The following is a 21,911-nucleotide window of genomic DNA, read 5'->3' as shown; positions in this document are numbered from 1 at the left end:
GGAAAACCACTCCTGCTGTCTCCGTCTGCCATTGTCAAGTAAAAAGTAAAAAATCATTTAACTCCAAGGACTCTACTCATCCTTTAGCTTATCTGCTCCTTTTTTAAGGAATTGGATTCCCACTGAGCAAATGGTGGGATCCCCATAACCCATTAACATGAACCGTTAGATTTTGATCCAACAATTATAATTATTATAACTTTTAAAAGAATTCTCTATTTGTAACCGTTGAATCAAAATCCAACTGTCTATATTAGTGGGTCATGAGGATCCCACCATTGTATCCAATTCCCTTTTTTAATTGTTTACCTCGCGCAGTTGTTATCAAATAGACCTTTAGCTTATCTGCTCCTTTTTTAAATGGAGGCAGATTATATGTCCTCTTGTTTGGGTACCTTTCCTATCATCTTCTATTTTTTACGATTACGGTTAACTCACGTTAACATTTTATATTAATTTTTTTTATAGAGATAATAAGATAAAAAGCAATAAGAATATAAAATATTGACGTAGCTTAATCTTGACTGCACAAATAGAAGAGGATACGAAGGGCACTCAAACAGGGCAGACAATCTGCCTCCTTTTTTAATTGTTTCCCTCGTGCAGTTATTTTCTAAATTCTATTAGATATCTATCTTTTTAAAAAGTACTTTTCAAATGACTTCCTTAGTAAAATTCAAAATAAATCCTAAAAACACTTTAAATGTTTCCCCAAGAAGCACATATATAGTATTTCTTCTAAAAAAACACTTCAAAATGTTTTTAGAACTCAAAATCAATTCACCAAAAACGCTTGTATTTTTAAAAACACTTCCAAACGAGCCCACGGTGCACCTCTATTCCCATTGAAAAAAAAAACTCCGAATTTTCAGAGTACAATAATTCAGAATTTTGATGTGCAACAATTTGATTTCCATTCCAAAATTTCTCGAATTTCAACATTCTCTCTCAAAAGCGAAAGAGGAGTCTGAGTCACAAGGCACTTAGCTGTAATATTACAAAAATTGCATTCGGCCTCAAAGTGCGAAAAGAAATGTCCTTGAAAGTAAGAAAATGGAGTTTGCGAGAGATGGGAGGAGATAAATCTCATGGTAGTTTCATTAATATGGTTATTACATGTGAACAAATGTAGCGGTCTCGGACTAAGGTTAACGACTATGATAACTTGTAACCCATCAGCGGACACACGAATGACTGTTATACTCGTCGTGACGAAACTGAACGATTTACTGAGCCTAGCGATATTGGTTAGCCGGAAACTCTCAACTCTTGTCACCTGAAAGTAATGAGCGGTCGGTCACCATTTGTTTAGCACAAATCGATAACTACAGCACTGGAGCAACAGCATTTCCCAGTTCTTATCCCTCCTCTTTCTTCTCAATTCGGCGGAACCCAACAGTTACGAACAAGGTAAACACAGCACTTACAAGAAGCTCGTTCCTATAGCAAGGTCATTTAAGTTTGTGAAAATTTGTGAACGAGTCGTCCCTATCTGGTTTGCAATTTCAAGCTGTTCCTCCAATGGAAGCATCTCGTAACTGCAAGCATGGAAATTGTACACTTGTTAGGCTAAGTTTTATCATGCTGTCAAATACTGTTAATGGTGGTGATCAACAATTAGAAACGTGCATCGTTTCATCAGGAACGTTTATAACATCATTGGAGTTACATAGATGACGAATATTTCTCACCAAAGAGCAAGGCTCTTATAAGAGAATTCGAGCAACTAATATATCTAACGATGTAAAGCACATGACATCCAACGTCAGCAGGATCTTATGTATCGTTAACTGTAATCTAAATAGAAGGAACATGGAACTTACTGGGTTAGAAGCTCGCAGTCAACTATGGTGTCAGGGCCAGGCCGATGAGCCTTTCCATTTGACCGAAACTGGCGGAAAGCTCTTGGGTTCAAACCAGCAACATGGGCAACTGCATCAACGAGCTTTTTCTGTAGTGACTGCAACCTACGAAATGTCAGTTCATCCAGAGGCGCAACACAACCAATGCTGCCATCCAGGGTACCAAATAACAAAGCATAGCGATTAGTTTTGTCGGAGCCTGGATTGGTCCCTGAAGTAGAGAGCATCTGCAACCGCAAGAACTTGGTAACATGGGTTCCAACATGAAATTCAGCCCTTGAGAGAAGCTTCTGACCTTTCCAACTCTCAGACATCTTTGGTGCATAGAAAAAGATCTGTGTTGGCATATAAATTGCGTTAAATATAAGTAAACAAACACTATCCCTCCAACAATCACAGATGAACAACTAACTTAAAGCATTATTACAGTCTCAAAAGAAAAAAAAGGGAATTGTGGTAAAAATGACTTGCATACCTATACCTACTCCATTATTCAAATATGTTCCTTATTTTTGCTCTCATTTGCCCTCTTTACTGAGTTTTCATTAAAAAAATAAAATTTCGCCTTTTAGTTAGTTTATCTAGTAATACTTACAGTCGTAATTTTTTTTAAACACAAGCACCTGTAAAATATTAACCCTATCCAAACATGTTTAGCAACATGACAACTACAGTAACAATCACGGATGAAAAACTTACCTAAAGCATTATTACAGTAGCAAAAGAAGAAAGGGAATTGTGGTAAAAATGACATGCATACCTACTCCATTATTCAAATATGTTCCTTATTTTTGCTCTCATTTGCCCTATTTACCGAGTTTTCATAAAAAAATAAAATTTCAGCTTTTAGTTACTTTATTTAGTAATACTTAAGTCATAAATTTTTGAAACACAAGCACCTGTAAAATATTAACCCTATCCCAAAACGTTTAGCAACATGACAACTAAAGTAACTATACTAATTCTGCAAATAATTTTATTGAAAAGAAAAAGGAACCTCTGGTATTTGTTTTCTTGGGGTGTGGGGGTAGGAGCCGGAAGGTAGACGAGAGAGACCTAAAAGAGGGCTAACATAGATCTCAACTACAAGGCACTAACCTGAATGTTCTTTTGTTCATCTGCAACTACAAGGCTCAGTGTACTTCCATCAATCAGAAATTCCGTTGCAAAACAATCTAGGTTACCAAAATCCTTGGCCAACAAATTGAGCTGAGATCCCTGCTCCTTCCAACTGAGAAAGTAAATGCTTTTGTGAATGTCACCAAGGAGGATAAAATTCTTAACCTGCAAGAACAAATTTGGTCATTGACAAGGATCAATATTGCTCAGAATCATATCGTAATAAATTAAGCATAACATTGTACACAAAGAATCAATTTAAAGACACAACTTGAGAAGTTCTGAAACATTTCAACGTGCACCCTCAGATTTCACATCACAAAATTAAATCGTATATTCAAGTACTGATATCCAGGTATGATACAAAGAATCAATTAAAAGAGAGTTGAGTAAAGGAAGTATACATACAATATTCAAGCTCACAACGTACAATGGTGGAACATCAAAAAATGCCACACCATTCAGTTCAGTGCCATTCCACTTGTTTAAAGTAATTTTAGGACCTTGTGCTATCAACAGATGACCTTGAAGTGACGCTAATGCAGATATGGCACCCTTGAATTCTTTGGCATACACCTCTGAAACCTGAATACAGAAATAACTGACTTTATCTCATAGAATGTGGAATCCAGAAATAATCAAACCAGGTGAAAGTTACCTATAAGGTTTGTATAGCAATAGATATGGTGGGGGATTGAAAATAATAGAGATTTTAAGAAAGACGTTTAAATGATCCAGAAAATACCAAATTCTGAGTATTGTTTCCAGCTGAAAATAAAAGAACCCGTCCTCTAGCAGCAACATCCTCCCCTTGCACATATGCAGTCCCAATTGCTATAAGTGTTTCATTCTCGTTGGTGGTTGTATTCTGAAATGAAGTACCATGTGACTTGTTGAGATCAGGGCCTTAGGCATAAACCAGTGTGCTAGTGGTTGCACATGTTTTATTCAATCCAACAGCTCTCTCAAAAAGAGAGAAGAGGTGGACCAAAAGCATACAGAAAGCATAGTCTAACACCCACAATCAGGCAGATGACAAGGCAGAAAACTTACAAACAGCGTAACCACTCGAACAGTTAGAGCATTTTCAGAAGTTTGCATGGGAATGGTGGCCTTAGTTTGCCAAGGTCCACCAGATTTTTCTGGCTCCATAATCCGAACCTCAAATTCATCAACAGTATAAGTTCTGTGTAGTTCATCAGAACTCAAATTATGATTCTCAACCTGATGGCCAGCTTCTTGATCAACCAAAGACGAAAGAATTTGATTCAGTGGTTTATGCACCTGAAGAATATAATTGATTCACAATAGTCAAAGTGAGTTCATAATGCGTACAGTCAAGCAAGAAAACAAATTAACAAAAGTTGATACAAAACTAAGATTAAAAAAGATTTGCACATGTAGGAAGGAACCAAGCATATATTTGTGTGTGTGGTATAGTGAACTTATCTGGATGCATACTAGGTCAACTTGTAAAAGTAAGAATCTTAAAATAAAACAGCTACTATTGTGCAAGCAAGAAAAATATTAAGGGTAGATATATACTCACAGGTACTGAAACTATAAGTGGGTATAAATTCTTCTCTGCAAAGTAAGTGACCTGATGAGGAGTTCCTTTCAATGGAATCTAATCAAAACATGAAAAATATTAATGCCAAAACTTTTAGTTATGCATAAACCATAAACTTAACTTCAGATATAGATGGCAGATTGGGATCAAGTATTATATTGACTTAAACTGAAGTACCCACCTTTTGTACTGGCCAATAATTGTCATAGCTTGAGATAGGTGGCAGTTGGCAAATCTTCAATATACCCTAGAATGTAGACACAGAAGTAGAAAGGATTAGGTTAAATTTGTAAGCGTAGTATCGGAGATAATAACACAGGGAAGGGGAGCATACTGTCGTCAAACCTGTGATGTAACATATATGAGCCCATGATTACAATTCACATTGTGAAGGACAGTGAAGGCAACAACTGAACCATCACAAAGCTGCCAAAGAAATTAACAAACAAACTTAACAAAATGCCCACTTTCTTAGAAAACATCAGTTAAAGTTTTTAATTTGCACGTATGAGCAGTGGCCCCAAGGGCAATGAGGTCAAATCTCAGAGACTAACTTCATCCAAATTTGACCACAAAGAAAATTACCTCCATTCTGTAAAGCCAAATTATTATAATAACATGAATGAAGTTAGGAGGATAAACATATGTAAATACAAGTAAATTAAAGGAATACCTGATATAGAGTTCATTACGCATTTAAAAAGACCAAACAAAAGCAAACTAGCAAACACATATAATATATAGGCTGTCTCAATTATTTTCCTCATTTTAATAAGAGAACTGGATTTCTCACCTGTGGATGAACACGTAGACGTTCTCTGAAAACCATTAACCAAGCTGGTCTTGACCCAGAAAGGAACAACCCCTGATAACCAGCAATGTTCTTGAAAATTGTCATTCTTTGGCACGAAGTTTCAGTTGACATGTCCTTCCTAGCATATGTGTCCAAGGGGACACGAGCAAATCTCAAGTTTCTAAGCCTTGAAGCACTAACATTGGTTAAGCCAGAAGTACTCTGTGCCGAAGCGGAATCTTCAGTTTTAGAGGTAGTCTCTGGACCCTCAAACAGGTAAGCATGGTAACAAAGAATCATCCCGTCATTCAATATCCCAAAAAGAAAAGGACGGCTATGCTGTCCCGACCATCTCTGCATAGCCAGCTCTACAACTTTCATATCCTCTATATTTTCTTTTCTGCCCTGGCCACTCACTTCTTCAGAACTTTTATTGATCAGTTTTTGGGAATCTTTTGAAGGGTCTTGCATTAAAGTATCAACTAGGTGCGTCTTTCCCGATACAAATTTATCCACGGAGAAAACACAATTAAAATTGGGCACATCAAATATTTCAAGGGAACCACTTTCATAACAAACAACACAATATATATCACCCTGATCATGTAATAAACCATCAGAACCATCAATGGCTTCGTCCACTCCTGTGGAAAGCCAAGCATCAGTACTTGCCTTCCGAAGCCAAGGCTCAGGTCCTTTATCATGATAAAGTGTACAAGCGGATATTTGTTTCTTCGAGTTCTCAAAGGCAGCTGGAATGCTTACAGAAACAGTGCACGAAGAAGGATCTGCACATCAAAACCAGTATGAGTTTTCATTTAACCATATGGAACAGAAAATTGCAACTAGACAAAGAACTATGAGAGCGACATGTCAAGAAGATGATAGTGCACTTATTTATATGTAGAGCATCTTGTTGACAAAAACATACCTCCAATGAGGAGTCGAATACCACCATCAGACATTCTCAGCAATACATACGGATCAACAATAGAAACTGATAACACTGTGCTCTCTGAACCAGTGGCCGATTCAGCATTCAAAGTTCCAAAGCTTATATCCTTAGTCATAAAAGAACCATCGAGAATTCGAGCACCGCGTTCATAGACCTGCACGACTCGACGCCTTGAAAATAAAAAAGGATCAGTAACAAAAAGAAGGTGCAGGATACACAAAACCACTCCTATTACTCTTAACAAATTATATACTTCATGAAGTTAGATTTAAATTGACTAACAAAAGAAGTTAACTGTAGAAAACACAGTTGGAAAGAATCTTCTTAAAGGGAAACCATCATTGGAGCACAGGCCAGGCAAGGAGAAAAATATCCTATAAAGATACACACTTACCTTCCAAACAAATTCCCTGCAGCAATTGTTCTCCCTTGCACAAAATAGTCAACACTTTCTGTCACTTCACTCAGAAGATCTGCTGTTTCAAGTACCTGGGGGGGAGTGTCACAAAATATGTTGGAAACTGAAATATCAAATAAATAACATTCTTGTATGGATCATCACATTAAAATGAAAAGTCGCTTTTTTATCGTTGAAATACTTGACAGTGATCAGACTGAACCAGCAAGTATGCCAAAAACCAGCTACATGAACATTTGCAATCATATATATAGGAATTATGCAGAAGATATTGAAATGTTTACAAAGAAAGTCTAGATGGGTATCCAGCAGAGGGACAAAGGAGGAGGGTCTACAGCAGAGGGCAAACAGAGAGGGAGAGAAAAATTAAAGACATAAAAGAACAAATAGTTACTAATCCACAAGTTAATTACCCACACAAGCATCTATGTTATTCGCAAATCATGTGCTATAAGGCCCTAACCATACTCTCTCTCCACCACCCTTCAAAGGCTGATTTTCTACAATGTGCATTCAACTTGCAAGTAGCTCATATGTTATGATTTGAAAAAAAGTCACACATTTCTAGCTTTGCATCTTACAAACTTACAAGGAACAGTTTCATTAAGAAAAGCATGTAGCTCTATGAACAAGACAAATATTTACAAACCAGAGTCCTCAAAAACACTTTTAACTTTTATCTAACACAAGAAAGTAGATGACTTACCATCGTTCGAGCCTCCAGACTTATAATTAAATATGCATGATATTCATCATCAGAAGCAGTGATTTTAGAATCAGCATTATGACCACGTGCATTCTTGTGGTAAACAGTCCAAATTCCCTTACAACCTGGTAGTTCAACCTGCTAATCAAAATGGGAAGGGAAGAGTTGGGTCATTTTATTATCTTGGTTACTGCCCACTCCTGTTAGCAAGCAAAATCAATCTAAAATCCCAAGAGTGTAGATAGGTAACATTTTCATGTGATAGATATTAAACCAGCGCCAGGAAATACAAAATTATAGGCCCTGACCCCTGATGCAATCAACGGGAACACTACCACCGACCTCAGTAATCATTTCTGGATTTATTGACTGACGAAGAACAGAGAGGGCACCATTCTTTCCATGACCGGAACAGCAGACCTAAAATATGAAAGTAAACATATAGATCAGTTTCATAAAACAATGAAAAAAGTAGTAATGTGAAATTCCCGGATTTTCAACTAATAAATAAAAAAATGAATGCCACAATATCCTAAATTAAAGTCTGATTAAGCACAGATTAGGAAGAGGTGATTGTACTCATTTGCATAAGGAGCCTAGGAAACAAGTTCAAGTTAAGCCCGCAGCCCATTATTCTAATCGATGACCAATAATATAACAAGGATAAAATATGTTCATCAGACTAACCAGTTCGTAATTACTCTGTTTAGCAATTCCAGTAGCATTTGCATCTGCATTAATCCTTAAACCATAGGAGAAGTCCTTCAAAGGACCAACATTAATCAAAGAGTCCCTTACAGCAAATGAAAAAGACTTCTGCATGCACCCAAAAAAAAGAAGTCAAATTCAAAAATCGAAAGTCATGATATTTAACGTTATGAACTTGAGCTGCCATGTCTAATAACCGAATCAGAAAATTTTGCAATATTGACATTGAACAATCAATTTCACACCAAGTACACAAGCAAATATCAGAAAACCACTGTGTTAAAGAGATGGAGCTGATAGTGATTGTAATTATGATGATTATAATGCCTAAAACAACATATTTAATCACAACAATTAGAATTAAAAAGGACATAAGCGAACATGTGGCCTTCAATTGAGATTTAAGTGACTGGGAAGTGCAGCATGATTTTGGAGTGCGAAAGAGTGGAGATTTCAACCTTCATTGGATTTACCAATGCTATTATTTTTAGAAGTTCAGTCTTTCCTATTTTTAATTTCTCTTCCTACCATGGAAAGGGATCCTCTTGGACGGTTACACTAGTAACACCACATATGGAACAAATTAAGCAGGACAAAAACGGAAACAGGAAATGCATTCCCAGAAAGATAAACAACCTGAGCTGAATCTGCACTATTTGGAGCTGACCCAAACAGAGAGAGCTCCTCACCGCTAACCATATCTTGCAATGCATCCGAAGACGACAATCGCAGTCGCTTGGCCAATGGGATATCACCCTCAATATCCCCTACCTGTAAAACTTCAAGCATCAGGAATATGAAGATAAGGTTGAAAAGTATTGCACATGCCAAAGTCTCCAAGAATGAGTAAACATCAAATATGAGAGCTGAATTCAAAAACCAATAACAACAACAACAACAACAACAACAACAAAGCCTTTTCCCACTAAGTGGGGTCGGCTATATGAATCCTAGAACGCCATTGCGCTCGGTTTTGTGTCATGTCCTCCGTTAGATCCAAGTACTCTAAGTCTTTTCTTAGAGTCTCTTCCAAAGTTTTCCTAGGTCTTCCTCTACCCCTTTGGCCCTGAACCTCTGTCCCGTGGTCACATCTTCGAACCGGAGCGTCAGTCGGCCTTCTTTGCACATGTCCAAATCATCGGAGCCGATTTTCTCTCATCTTTCCTACAATTTCGGCTACTCCTACTTTACCTCGGATATCCTCATTCCCAATCTTATCATTTCTCGTGTGCCCACACATCCCACGAAGCATCCTCATCTCCGCTACACCCATTTTGTGTACGTGTTGATGCTTCACCGCCCAACATTCTGTGCCATACAACATCGCTGGCCTTATTGCCGTCCTATAAAATTTTCCCTTGAGCTTCAGTGGCCTACGACGGTCACACAACACGCCGGATGCACTCTTACACTTCATCCATCCAGCTCGTATTCTATGGTTGAGATCTCCATCTAATTCTCCGTTCTCTTGCAAGATAGATCCTAGGTAGCGAAAACGGTCGCTTTTTGTGATCTTCGCTAGATTGCTCCGGTCATTAGTGTGGATAAGTATATAAATGGATAGAGATAGGAAAGCAAACACAAGATGTACGTGGTTCACCCAGATTGGCTACGTCCACGGAATAGAAGAGTTCTCATTAATTGTGAAGGGTTTACACAAGTACATAGGTTCAAGCTCTCCTTTAGTGAGTACAAGTGAATGATTTAGTACAAATGACATTAGGAAATATTGTGGGAGAATGATCTCGTAATCACGAAACTTCTAAGTATCGGAGTGTGGTGTCGTCTTGACTTGCCTTATCTGTCTCATAGGTAGATGTGGCATCTTCTCTAGAAGTACTCTTCCTCCATCCAGGGGTGGTATCTTTAACTGGTGGAGATGCACAAGGTAATGTATCAATTTCACTTGAAGCTTACTTGTAGTCTCAGGCTTGGTCAAGCGCGATACAAACCATGTAGTAGGAGTCCCCCAAGTCGCCGAGCTAGGGGGTCTGCTGAAAGAGGTGACAGACAAGGTAAGCAATCAGAGCTCCGACTGATTGTTCACCTTCTCCCCATCTTGCAGCAGCATGAAGGATAAAGAGAAGAAAAATGAGAAGAGATGATATGAGATACTTTTGCTTTTGAAGAAGTAACTTTCCACAGGCTTATTCTTGAACTGAGCTGGAGGGTTTTCTGGTTTCCTCCAGAGTATAAGGCCGACTGAAGAATTTGAGGGTCAAAACAAGTCCATCAAATCTAGAGTACGTTCCACCCTGCTGATATGGGATACTTTTGCTTTTGACAGAGTAATGGGTGTATCGGCACGTGTGCTGTTATGCTTGTCTCCACATGCTTCCTTGTATCCTTCGCACTTGCCCTATCTGTTCCTCAAGCAGATGCGGAATCTTCCCTAGAAACATAAGATGTTGAAGATGAGTACTCGAGAGCAATGCCAGGTAAGTAATCAGGTAAGGGGTTCCAGGCAGTCAGTTCCTGGCTGGAAGCTTGATCCAAGTGCTGACTGATTGCTCTCTTTCTCCTTGTCTTGCAGGTAAAAACAAGGCCAAAGGAAAAGACAGGGAAAAAGCATGATATGGGATACTCTTGCTTTTAACCCTGATGATATGAGATATTCTTGCTCTAGTATAGCTTGTTTGCAGAGGTATTATCGGGGGGAAAGAAAGCTGAATATTTCGAAAGGCTTCGTTGGGAGTGCCCTCTCAGATATGATGAAAGGTTGAGCATTTTTGCAGGTCTGCCTGTCCGTTGGGGATGGAGGTCGACATATATAGGAGTCTCCCTAACAACAAGTAGTAATGCTATTCCTTTACCCTGCTTGGTCATAGCACGGTAGTGGGAGCTGCCAGTTTCACATGTTTTAACTCTGTCAGAGCACTTTGAAAAAGTGGTCTGTGGTATCTGGCTCTCGAGATTCGGAGAACGATGCCTTTTCGATTTTTGAGAAAGCAATCATGCTGGGGGTCTGGCTCTCGAGATTCGTAGAGCAGTGTCTCTTCGATTTTTGAGGAAGTAATCATGTTGGGAGTCTGGCTCTCGAGATTCGGAGGGCGGTGCCTCTTCGATTTTGGAGCAAGCAATCCTGTTGGGAGTGTTGTCTCGAATGTGAGTAAAGGTTGGGCATGTTTGCTAGTCTACCTTGCCACGAAGCACAGAGGTTGACACACAGGGACTTTCCAATTATCCAGCAATGGTACTGTTCCTTTACCCTCTCTTCGATTTTTAAGAAAGTAGTCATGTTGGGAGTCTGGCTCTCGAGATTCGGAGGACGGTGCCTCTTCGATTTTGGAGCAAGCAATCTTATTGGGAGTGTTTTCTCGAATGTGAGTAAAGGTTGGGCATGTTTGCTAGTCTACCTTGCCACGAAGCACAGAGGTTGACACACAGGGACTTTCCAATTATCCAGCAATAGTACTGTTCCTTTACCCTTGTGGGTAATAATATGGTAGCTAGACCTTCAAAATTTATGGGTCTAAACTTTGTTAGTGCTGTTTCTTTGCTATTCTTTTACCCTTCTTGGTCAGAGCGATGTAGTGGGAGCTGCAAGCTTCACGTGCTCAACTTTGGCAGAGAACTTTGGCAAAGTTATCTGTGGTACCCATGAGCTATTGTTGCGTGTGGGAAGTGGGTGATTGAACAGTAAGATTCATGTGTTTTCTACTTCCCCAGAAGTCTTCGACAGAATGCCCATAATTTCTGCAAAGCTGAGTGTGCGTGTGACGGGTGCTGACAAGGCTGGAAAAGTAGGTGCCTCTTCGATTTCTGAGATCGGCCCTCGTGGTCTCTGGGGAGCCCAGCTTTTGAGAAAGCGAGCGCCTCTTCGATTTCTGAGATCGGCCTTCGTGGTCTTTGAGAAGCCCAACTTTTGAGAAAGCAAACGCCTCTTCGATTTCTGAGATCAACCCTCGTGATCTCTAAGCAGCCCAGCTTTTGAGAAAGCAAACGCCTCTTCGATTTCTGAGCAGGCGCCTCTTCGATTTCCGAAGCTCCGTCGAGTGCAGATTTTTATAGAGGCTGACATTAAGTTCCAAAGCACACTTGAATCTCCACCAGTAGAAGCTTCATTCTTGCACTTCTAAGATCTTGATTTGTCCGACCTCTTCTCTCTTCAACACCTTTGAAAATGTCTGGCCCCTCCGACCGTCGTTTTGACTTGAACCTTGTTGAAGAGGCAGCCCCGCCTTCTCCAGACAACATATGGCGCCCATCCTTCGTCTCCCCTACTGGTCCTCTTACCGTTGGGGATTCCGTGATGAAGAATGATATGACCGCTGCGGTGGTGGCCAGGAACCTTCTCACTCCCAAAGATAACAGACTACTTTCCAAACGATCTGATGAGTTAGCTGTTAAGGATTCGTTGGCTCTCAGTGTTCAGTGTGCAGGTTCTGTGTCTAATATGGCCCAACGCCTATTTGCTCGAACCCGCCAAGTTGAATCCTTGGCGGCTGAAGTGATGAGTCTCAAACAGGAGATTAGAGGGCTCAAGCATGAGAATAAACAGTTGCACCGGCTCGCACATGACTATGCTACAAACATGAAGAGGAAGCTTGACCAGATGAAGGAAACTGATGGTCAGGTTTTACTTGATCATCAGAGATTTGTGGGTTTGTTCCAAAGGCATTTATTGCCTTCGTCTTATGGGGCTGTACCGCGTAATGAAGCTCCGAATGATCAACCTCTGATGCCTCCTCCTTCTAGGGTTCTGTCCAGTACTGAGGCTCCAAATGATCCCCCTCCGGTGCCTTCTCTTTCTGGGGCTCTACCGACTGCTGAGACTTCTCCTAAGCAACCTTTGTGAAGGCTCCGTCTTGTGTGTTTATTTTGACTCATGTATATGTACATATTTGTAGCTGATCGGGGATATCAATAAATAAGCTTTCCTTCATTTCAACGTATTGTGTTAAATACACCAAAGCCTTCTTCGCTAAGTTCTTTGAATTTTCTTTTGTTGAAGCTTGTATGTTGAAGCTTTCTGAGTGGAGCATGTAGGTTGGGGTAGTGTTCCCTTAATTTCCCGAGTGAGGAAAACTTCTCGATTGGAGACTTGGAAAATCCAAGTCACTGAGTGGGATCGGCTATATGAATCTTAGAACGCCATTGTGCTCGATCCTGTGTCATGTCCTCCGTTAGATCCAAGTACTCTAAGTCTTTTCTTAGAGTCTCTTCCAAAGTTTTCCTAGGTCTTCCTCTACCCCTTCGGCCCTGAACCTCTGTCCCATAGTCGCATCTTCTAATCGGAGCGTCAGTAGGCCTTCTTTGCACATGTCCAAACCACCGTAACCGATTTTCTCTCATCTTTCCTTCAATTTCGGCTACTCCTACTTTACCCCGGATATCCTCATTCCTAATCTTATCCTTTCTCGTGTGCCCACACATCCAACGAAGCATCCTCATCTCCGCTACACCCATTTTGTGTACGTGTTGATGTTTCACCGCCCAACATTCTGTGCCATACAGCATCGCCGGCCTTATTGCCGTCCTATAAAATTTTCCCTTGAGCTTCAATGGCATACGGCGGTCACACAACACACCGGATGCACTCTTCCACTTCATCCATCCAGCTTGTATTCTATGGTTGAGATCTCCATCTAATTCTCCGTTCTTTTGCAAGATAGATCCTAGGTAACGAAAACGGTCGCTTTTTGGTATTTCTTGATCTCCGATCCTCACCCCTAACTCGTTTTGGCCTCCATTTGCACTGAACTTGCACTCCATATATTCTGTCTTTGATCGGCTTAGGCGAAGACCTTTAGATTCCAACACTTCTCTCCAAAGGTTAAGCTTTGCATTTACCCCTTCCTGAGTTTCATCTATCAACACTATATCGTCTGCGAAAAGCATACACCAAGGAATATCATCTTGAATATGTCCTGTTAACTCATCCATTACCAACGCAAAAAGGTAAGGACTTAAGGATGAGCCTTGATGTAATCCTACAGTTATGGGGAAGCTTTCGGTTTGTCCTTCATGAGTTCTTACGGCAGTCTTTGCTCCTTCATACATATCCTTTATAGCTTGGATATATGCTACTCGTACTCCTTTCTTCTCTAAAATCCTCCAAAGAATGTCTCTTGGGACCCTATCATACGCTTTTTCCAAATCTATAAAGACCATGTGTAAATCCTTTTTCCCATCTCTATATCTTTCCATCAATCTTCGTAAGAGATAGATTGCCTCCATGGTTGAGCGCCCTGGCATGAACCCGAATTGGTTGTCCGAAACCCGTGTCTCTTGCCTCAATCTATGCTCAATGACTCTCTCCCAGAGCTTCATTGTATGACTCATTAGCTTAATACCCCTATAGTTCATGCAATTTTGTACGTCGCCCTTGTTCTTGTAGATAGGCACCAAAGTGCTCGTTCGCCACTCATTTGGCATCTTCTTCGTTTTCAAAATCCTATTGAAAAGGTCAGTGAGCCATGTTATACCTGTCTCTCCCAAAAGTTTCCACACTTCGATTGGTATATTGTCTGGGCCTATTGCTTTTTTATGCTTCATCTTCTTCAAAGCTACAACCACTTCTTCCTTCCGGATTCGACGATAAAAAGAGTAGTTTCTACACTCTTCTGAGTTACTCAACTCCCCTAAAGAATCGCTCATTTCATGTCCTTCATTGAAAAGATTATGAAAATAACCTCTCCATCTGTCTTTAACCGCGTTCTCTGTAGCAAGAACCTTTCCATCCTCATCCTTGATGCACCTCACTTGGTTTAGATCCCTTGTCTTCTTTTCCCTTGCTCTAGATAGTTTATAGATATCCAACTCTCCTTCTTTGGTATCTAGTCGTTTATACATATCGTCGTAGGCCGCTAACTTAGCTTCTCTGACAGCTTTTTTCGCCTCTTGCTTCGCTTTTCTATACTTTTCACCATTTTCATCGGTCCTCTCCTTGTATAAGGCTTTACAACATTCCTTCTTAGCCTTCACCTTTGTTTGTACCTCCTCATTCCACCACCAAGATTCCTTTTGGTGTGGGGCAAAGCCCTTGGACTCTCCTAATACCTCTTTTGCTACTTTTCGGATACAACTAGCCATGGAATCCCACATTTGGCTAGCTTCCCCCTCTCTATCCCACACACATTGGGTGATTACATTCTCTTTGAAAATGACTTGTTTTTCTTCTTTTAGATTCCACCATCTAGTCCTTGGGCACTTCCAAGTCTTGTTCTTTTGTCTTACTCTTTTGATATGTACATCCATCACCAACAAGCGATGTTGATTAGCCACGCTCTCTCCTGGTATAACTTTGCAATCCTTACAAGTTATACGATCCCCTTTCCTCATTAGAAGAAAATCTATTTGTGTTTTTGACGACCCACTCTTGTAGGTGATCACATGTTCTTCTCTCTTCTTAAAGAAGGTGTTGGCTAAGAAGAGATCATATGCCATTGCAAAATCCAAGATAGCTTCCCCATCCTCGTTTCTCTCCCCAAAACCATGGCCACCATGAAAACCTCCATAGTTGCCTGTCTCCCTGCCCACGTGTCCATTTAAATCTCCTCCTATAAATAACTTCTCCGTCTGAGCAATTCCTTGCACCAAGTCTCCAAGATCTTCCCAAAATTTCTCCTTCGAACTCGTATCCAACCCTACTTGAGGTGCGTACGCACTAATCACATTGATAAGTTCTTGTCCTATTACAATCTTGATTGCCATGATTCTATCTCCTACCCTCTTGACATCTACAACATCTTGTACCAAGGTCTTGTCCACGATGATGCCAACACCGTTTCTCGTTCTATTTGTGCCCGAATACCAAAGTTTAAACCCTGAGTTTTCTAGATCCTTTGCCTTACTACCAACCCACTTAGTTTCTTGTAGGCACATAATATTTATCCTTCTCCTCACCATAACTTCCACTATTTCCATAGATTTTCCCGTTAAGGTTCCTATATTCCACGTTCCTAAACGCATTTTGCTCTCTTGAACTCTACCCTTCTGTCCTAGCTTCTTCACCCTCCCCCGTCTAATAGGATCAAAGTACTTCTTTTGTGTGTCCCGGGTAAAATTGATAGGAGCATATGCTCCCAAACAACTTTGAGTGGAGTCGTTCGAAAAGAAGTTTCTATGGCCCCCTTGCTCATTTAACACTGCATCCGGGTGCCGATGGAGATGCAGCGACCCTTGCTCACTTATCACTGTGCTCAGGCCACACAGCGCGCCACTTACGGGTGACGCCCTAGCTTTAGCGCGATTTTGTTCTGGATTCATTTTCATAAGGATTCGACGTGATCATGGAGTGCCGGCTGTCGACTACCTGACGCCCTCCCCCTCCTCCTTTATCCGGGCTTGGGACCGGCCATGTAAGACATAGGCGGAGTTCAAAAACCAATAACAACAGAAAGAGTTTAATCATATTTAACAAAAACATAAGTATCAACTCTTTCACAAATTACGATTATCAACTCCACAAATTAGGATTAAGTAGCAAATTAGGACTTCAACACAAACCTCATCCTTCAAACCAGATGACAACATTGAGCCCCCTCCTCCACAAGTGAACTGCACAAGCAAACTGTCCCCTAACCGACTGCCCAGAAAAAATAATGAATTTCCAAGTGTTGTAATCCCCTACAAAAAAAAATTAGCAGATTATTCACCAAAACTATAAAAAAAAAAGGGAACTTTAATGAAAAGCTCCCAGTACTGTTCACTTTAACGAAAAACCACATTTTTACACTAAAAAGTCAATCATGGTACCATTCACTTTACCCTTTATTTTGTCCTTATCGTTAAAACTCAAAGTTTTCAAGCCTTTTTCATTAGTTTTCCTTAAAAATAATTATATAAATGGAACCAAATATCAGAAACATACATAGCTGAAATAAGAGTAGAGAAAAAGAAAACAAAAACGTGACTAACCGACGTAAGTACTGAAGCTTTAGACTTTGAAAGGTCAAGTCTCTGTACAACCCTGCAGATTGTAAAACAAGATTACTGCTTACCAAAATGTTGAGCAGACGCACACATATGCATGTACATATACACACATACATATACATACACACGTCCTCTACAAGTGGGAAGAGAAAAAAAATACGCTTCTTGAGAAAAATACAAGGCTGTGTCACATTCCAACTTCTTGTAGTGTTACTCCAAATCATATCAAATCAATAATTGGGCCAAAGTAGCATGTACGTGGAAATGGTGGTATATATTTCAAATTTCTAAAGTACAGCAGAGGACTGAAATAAATGAAAACTTAAGCCCTCTTGTATTTCTAACATCATAAAAAATCACATCACCAACTCCCTAATCATGCAAAATGTCAATAATAATACCATCCAAGTACAAAATACTATGGTACAGAAGATGATACAATTAGCAACCCATGCACTGGTGGTGAAGAAAGTAACAAGCTCCGCTTCTTCAACTCAAATGAAATTAAAAATTAAAATTGTAATTACTAACCGTCCATCATAAACAAGGGTAAGCAATAGTAGCTCCCCAGTTTTTGTAGACAACAAGGCTACATCGTTCAGCAACCAAGTTGCATTGGCAGCATCAAGCTCCACAGTAAAACTAGATCTTGGCATCTCTTGACTGAATAAAACAGAAAATACATTAAATTATATAAAAACAAAGTGTGGAGAAGAGAAATTAGCCAAAGAGATGAGGAGGGAGGGAATACAAGGGTGTGTGAGTCGTGAGTGTGTGTGTGTGTGTGTGTGAGAGAGAGAGAGAGAGAGAGAGAGAGAGAGACCTGCTATCAACAGAAACAGCATAACTGTTTAATGCCAATGCGCATGAGGCTGACTGCATAAAGTAGGTAAAAAATCTCATAAAAATGTGCTTCAGCTAATAAAATCCACTACAAGAAATTAACTTACCTGGCTATGATAATGGATAGAATTTGCACTAATCACCAGAACACCACCAATTGGAGATGGTACAGCAAGCAGCTTGCAGGAATCATGGGGGAGATTCTGACACAAACATAAGTAAAAATAGAGTGAAAGTAAGGATGTCTTCCCAAATATCCAACACTTAAAGAAGGATAATCTTTCAGGTCATCTGACTTGCATCAGATATACACATTCTCCAGTGCAGAAAAAGCATGCACAACTTTCAAGACAAATTTGTTCATATTTTTTCATATTCAGCTGAATGCTTACCCATTAATATTATGGATCACAAAGATTCTGAACTAAATTTAGCAAACATAAAAAAAAAAGTAGTTGGGGACATAAAGAAAATAAATCTCCAATTGATAGTTTCAAAATTTGAAGATAAAATTTATCTTTTGTGGAACTTACAACAGCTGACCATATGAGCGGATGCTGCTTCAAAGTTGTGCTGATACTAAGTGCAGAAATCATACAAGTATGGTGCTTCCATGAGACACGCCCAGCCCAAGTAAGCTCCCGCTCGTGAAGGATAACCATCACAGGCTCAATGTAACCTATAAAACATATGTTATGTCAAACTTTAAAAGATATAAAGCCACGAGAATTTATTAGAACTAACCTATTTTGTTCCAATCCTACTTGGGAATGCAATACAAGCAAATATGGATGCTGATAACCACAACATTTTTTTTGTAAGAAACAAAACACTTTTATTAACACAAATCTATATTATGGAGTGAATTATGCAACCTATATGAAATTCTGCCAATTTCAAAAACTCAAATTCACATATGAATTTCATTATCATAGAATATATAAAGTCCCATTAAATAACGCACACTAAGAATTCATATCCAAAAATCTTCTTTTTAGTCCACAAATACAAATACAATGTTTGTCTATTAAATGTCTTACAAACATTACTCCTTTCAAAGATCATTCGACAGCCAAACTCACCATGTACAAATGTAAAATCCTTTACATGCTTCATGTCCATATCTCCCAGGTTAACAATGTAAGACGAGTCAACACGAGCAGAAATTGCACCTCCAGAACCAAAGCCATCATCTTCCCCAACCAAACCAGAGCCACCCTGACACAAGATATAAAAATTGATATAGAAGAGGACCCACTTTTATAGATCACAATCTACTAGAGGACTTTGAGAGTTGAGGCACAATGACCAAGACCAATAATTGAAAGCACTACTAGCAAAGGCATACTGCACAGGTAACACTTAGAACTGTTACTTAGGCAACAAGGTTTCACTTTTTTCCCCTCCAAATCCTACAATTTATAAAGCACGAATAGAGAATAAACTTCTTAAATTATACTTTTTTAGCCTAAGATGCCATGACCAGCACTAAGCAACACATTGTTGAATATGAGAGAGAGCCCGTAACTCGTTGGCATAATAACCTAGATCAATTTGAGTATGCTCCTAATAAGGGCATATGAGCCAAAGCTTACAACTGTTGCTAAGCCAAGAGTTTTCCTTTTTTTCCCCTCCAAGTCCTATAGTAAACATATCAGGAATTGAAACTAACTTATTGTACCATAATTTTTCAACACAAGACGCCATGTTAATGCTAGTACCACCACAATCATCAAAATACAAAGTTTAGGCGGCAGAAGAGACCTGTGCAGCTTTAAGTATTATCATTTGAAAGCCATAAACAAGAACGCCTCCGCACCTGCCTTGAGGATCAACCTTAACCAATGGGCCTCTTGCAAATGACTCTCTGCCTCTTCTCAAATGAAGCCACTCTGGGCCCTCAAAACAGTGCATAGAGCTGGAAAAAGGATCAATGAATTAATATCACCTTGCAACATGGTTAAACTAACTATGGAAAATATAACAAAACCAAACTCTGTAAAACTAACTAATAAGGGGGATAACTAGTTAATAACAGTACAGACAACAGATTAGAGAGTTTAAATCTCTTCAATCACTAAATTACACAACCAACTTCAAGTAAAAGTCAGTTTATGTATTCAAACCTGTCAGAGGAGATCAAGTATCCCCTTAGCAAATTCACAATTAAATTCTTACTCAGGATTTAAAATCAGTGACTTCAACACTTGCAATACTTTCAAAAGAAAAAACACTCAAGTGTGTTGCAATTTGGACTTAAATGGAGCTTCAATCGATATAACATCAACCAAAATAGCAAAATTAATAACGCACCTAGTGCGGAGTCCATGAATTGAATCATCAAACTCAAGAACAGAAATTTTTGCATCTTCAAAGGTTAAGACAATAGAATCTCTTCTTCTGGAACCATCACCGCCTCCGCCAGATAAAACTGCCATTGTTACCACATTACCGTGCATTCTGCAATCCAATTACACGCAAACAAAAATTTGAATTGAAACCATCAGTAATTAATTTAAATACAGTATTACAAAAGACTAATTTGGCGAATTCTCTCCAGGCAAAACGCCAATAAAATCGAAAGAGGGGTTCAACTGGGGCAACATACCTGTAATGGCAAACGAGTTCGAGCGAAGCCCCAGAGACGCCGTCCATGAGACCACCACGCTTGGGTTCTCCTGAAGCCCTAGACCCTCTGGCTCCATCTTCCTCCTGCACTCTGACGACGTACACTTCAAGGACGTTTCCGGCGGTGACGACTAGGTCCGGAATGGGGCCGATTTCTCGGCGGGTAGGTGGCCAGTCGGACTCCAGGTCATCGGTCTGGATCTGAGGCATTCGAGGCACGAAGTCAGCTCGTGAGTGGGAAATGAATCCCGAGGCGCAGTTCTCGATGCCGGTCGGCCAGTGCATCATCTTGTAGGCCGCGAAGCTCATCTCCACCGAGGTGTGGGAACCCTAGGGTTTTAGAATTCGATGGCAGAAGACTCTGGAGTCTGAGATTCCTGAGAAATGAGGACGAATTGGGGAGTGAAGGGGGGTTAGGGTTTTGGAGTGCGTGTGGAGTGAGAGCGAGAGTGAAGTCTTAAACCTCTTGGGGGATAATTCGGTGTTTGGCGGGAGGATGTTGGATCCCTAATTAACACGAACGTTTAGGACCGTTGAGGAAGAGAAAATGAGAAGAGAGAGTCTGCGGTTTTGTTAGAGTTGCTCTTGCGTGTGACTCCGGTTACCTTAGAATTTTTATTTGAGAAATTTTATTTGAGAAATTTTATTTGATCTCGTATAATCTTTTTTAATATCGAATTTCGTCTTTACACATATTATTCTTCAACAATAACTTGAATTTTTCCTCCTAAAGGGCATGTCCCGCCTGAGCTACTAGGCTTAGATCCACTATTCGCCTTTGCAACTCTTGAAGAAGCAAATGTGGCATCTCTATCAGCTACTGAACTAGTCGCTCTTCAAGCGGATATATGATTGGTCAAGGTGACCGAGAGGACAATGCCTCTTTCATATTCCTTAAATTGGCAATACTCGAATATTGCATGCGAGAAGCATAATAGTTTACTAAACTATTTAGTCTCTTAGGCCATTTCCAATGAGGAAGGCCAAAGGTTCCAAAGCGAAAAAACGACTTATTTGCCTAAAAATCTATCTCCAACCGATGACTAAGCTATAATTATGTCAAACTATCCAAATATAACCCCCCTCTTAACCCTTTGTTTGGGGCCTAGCTCCTTAAATGTAATAGTTGATTCAAATTCAAAGATTAGAATGAAAACATTCAAAGGTAGTTTAATTAAATTAACCAATAAATTTAAAGTATAAACTTAAAAATTAATAAATTATTGAGAGGGCTATGTTTAGCCATTTCGGTTGGAGATTGTATATAAGTATAGCCCGACGTTATTTATTTAAAAACAATATTTTACAGGGCTATACTTTTAGACTGGGCTATATTTAGCCTTTTTGGTTGGAGATTGTCTTAGTGTATATAACATCATTTATTAAAAAAAAAAAAAAAAAACAACTCATAAATGAGCCTCTTGTTGGT

At 39.7% G+C, this 21,911-nt stretch overlaps 1 protein-coding gene across 2 annotated transcripts; it reads right to left on the bottom strand.

The window, feature by feature from the left end:
* Window positions 1-889: 889 nt before the first annotated feature.
* Window positions 890-21,051, bottom strand: LOC126618735 (cleavage and polyadenylation specificity factor subunit 1). Of its 2 annotated transcripts, XM_050286883.1 has the most exons (27): window positions 20,463-21,051; window positions 20,168-20,314; window positions 19,619-19,772; window positions 18,937-19,072; window positions 18,388-18,533; window positions 17,962-18,057; window positions 17,835-17,887; window positions 17,543-17,674; window positions 16,994-17,045; window positions 16,583-16,702; window positions 8,768-8,902; window positions 8,111-8,239; window positions 7,766-7,843; window positions 7,424-7,561; window positions 6,694-6,788; window positions 6,276-6,469; window positions 5,345-6,132; window positions 4,897-4,977; window positions 4,733-4,798; window positions 4,531-4,608; window positions 4,035-4,265; window positions 3,727-3,849; window positions 3,390-3,566; window positions 2,961-3,146; window positions 1,824-2,197; window positions 1,428-1,538; window positions 890-1,276 (listed from the first exon to the last, which is right to left on the bottom strand). In XM_050286883.1, exons 1-27 carry the CDS (start codon window positions 20,789-20,791, stop codon window positions 1,273-1,275), a joined length of 4,353 nt encoding a protein of 1,450 aa, XP_050142840.1. In that variant the 5' UTR covers window positions 20,792-21,051; the 3' UTR covers window positions 890-1,272. The 2 variants fall into 2 exon arrangements, with proteins under 2 accessions (XP_050142840.1, XP_050142846.1); XM_050286889.1 differs by lacking the exons at window positions 20,168-20,314; window positions 20,463-21,051 and having other exon boundaries at window positions 890-1,538; window positions 19,674-19,772.
* Window positions 21,052-21,911: the final 860 nt, after the last annotated feature.

Source organism: Malus sylvestris, chromosome 1, assembly GCF_916048215.2.
Source record: "Malus sylvestris chromosome 1, drMalSylv7.2, whole genome shotgun sequence".
NCBI classification, from domain to species: Eukaryota; Viridiplantae; Streptophyta; class Magnoliopsida; order Rosales; family Rosaceae; genus Malus; species Malus sylvestris.
This window is presented reverse-complemented; position numbering and strand designations above follow the sequence as displayed.

Bases quoted from the DNA above. Each gene is read 5' to 3' on its own strand.
- LOC126618735 (XM_050286883.1), bottom strand. From the start codon at position 20,791: ATGAGCTTCGCGGCCTACAAGATGATGCACTGGCCGACCGGCATCGAG. The intron at 17,888-17,961 runs GTAAGTTAATTT...TACTTTATGCAG, and splicing joins CTATCCATTATCATAGCCAG to TCAGCCTCATGCGCATTGGC. The intron at 16,703-16,993 runs GTTAGTCACGTT...TTTTTTTTGTAG, and splicing joins AAGCTTCAGTACTTACGTCG to GGGATTACAACACTTGGAAA.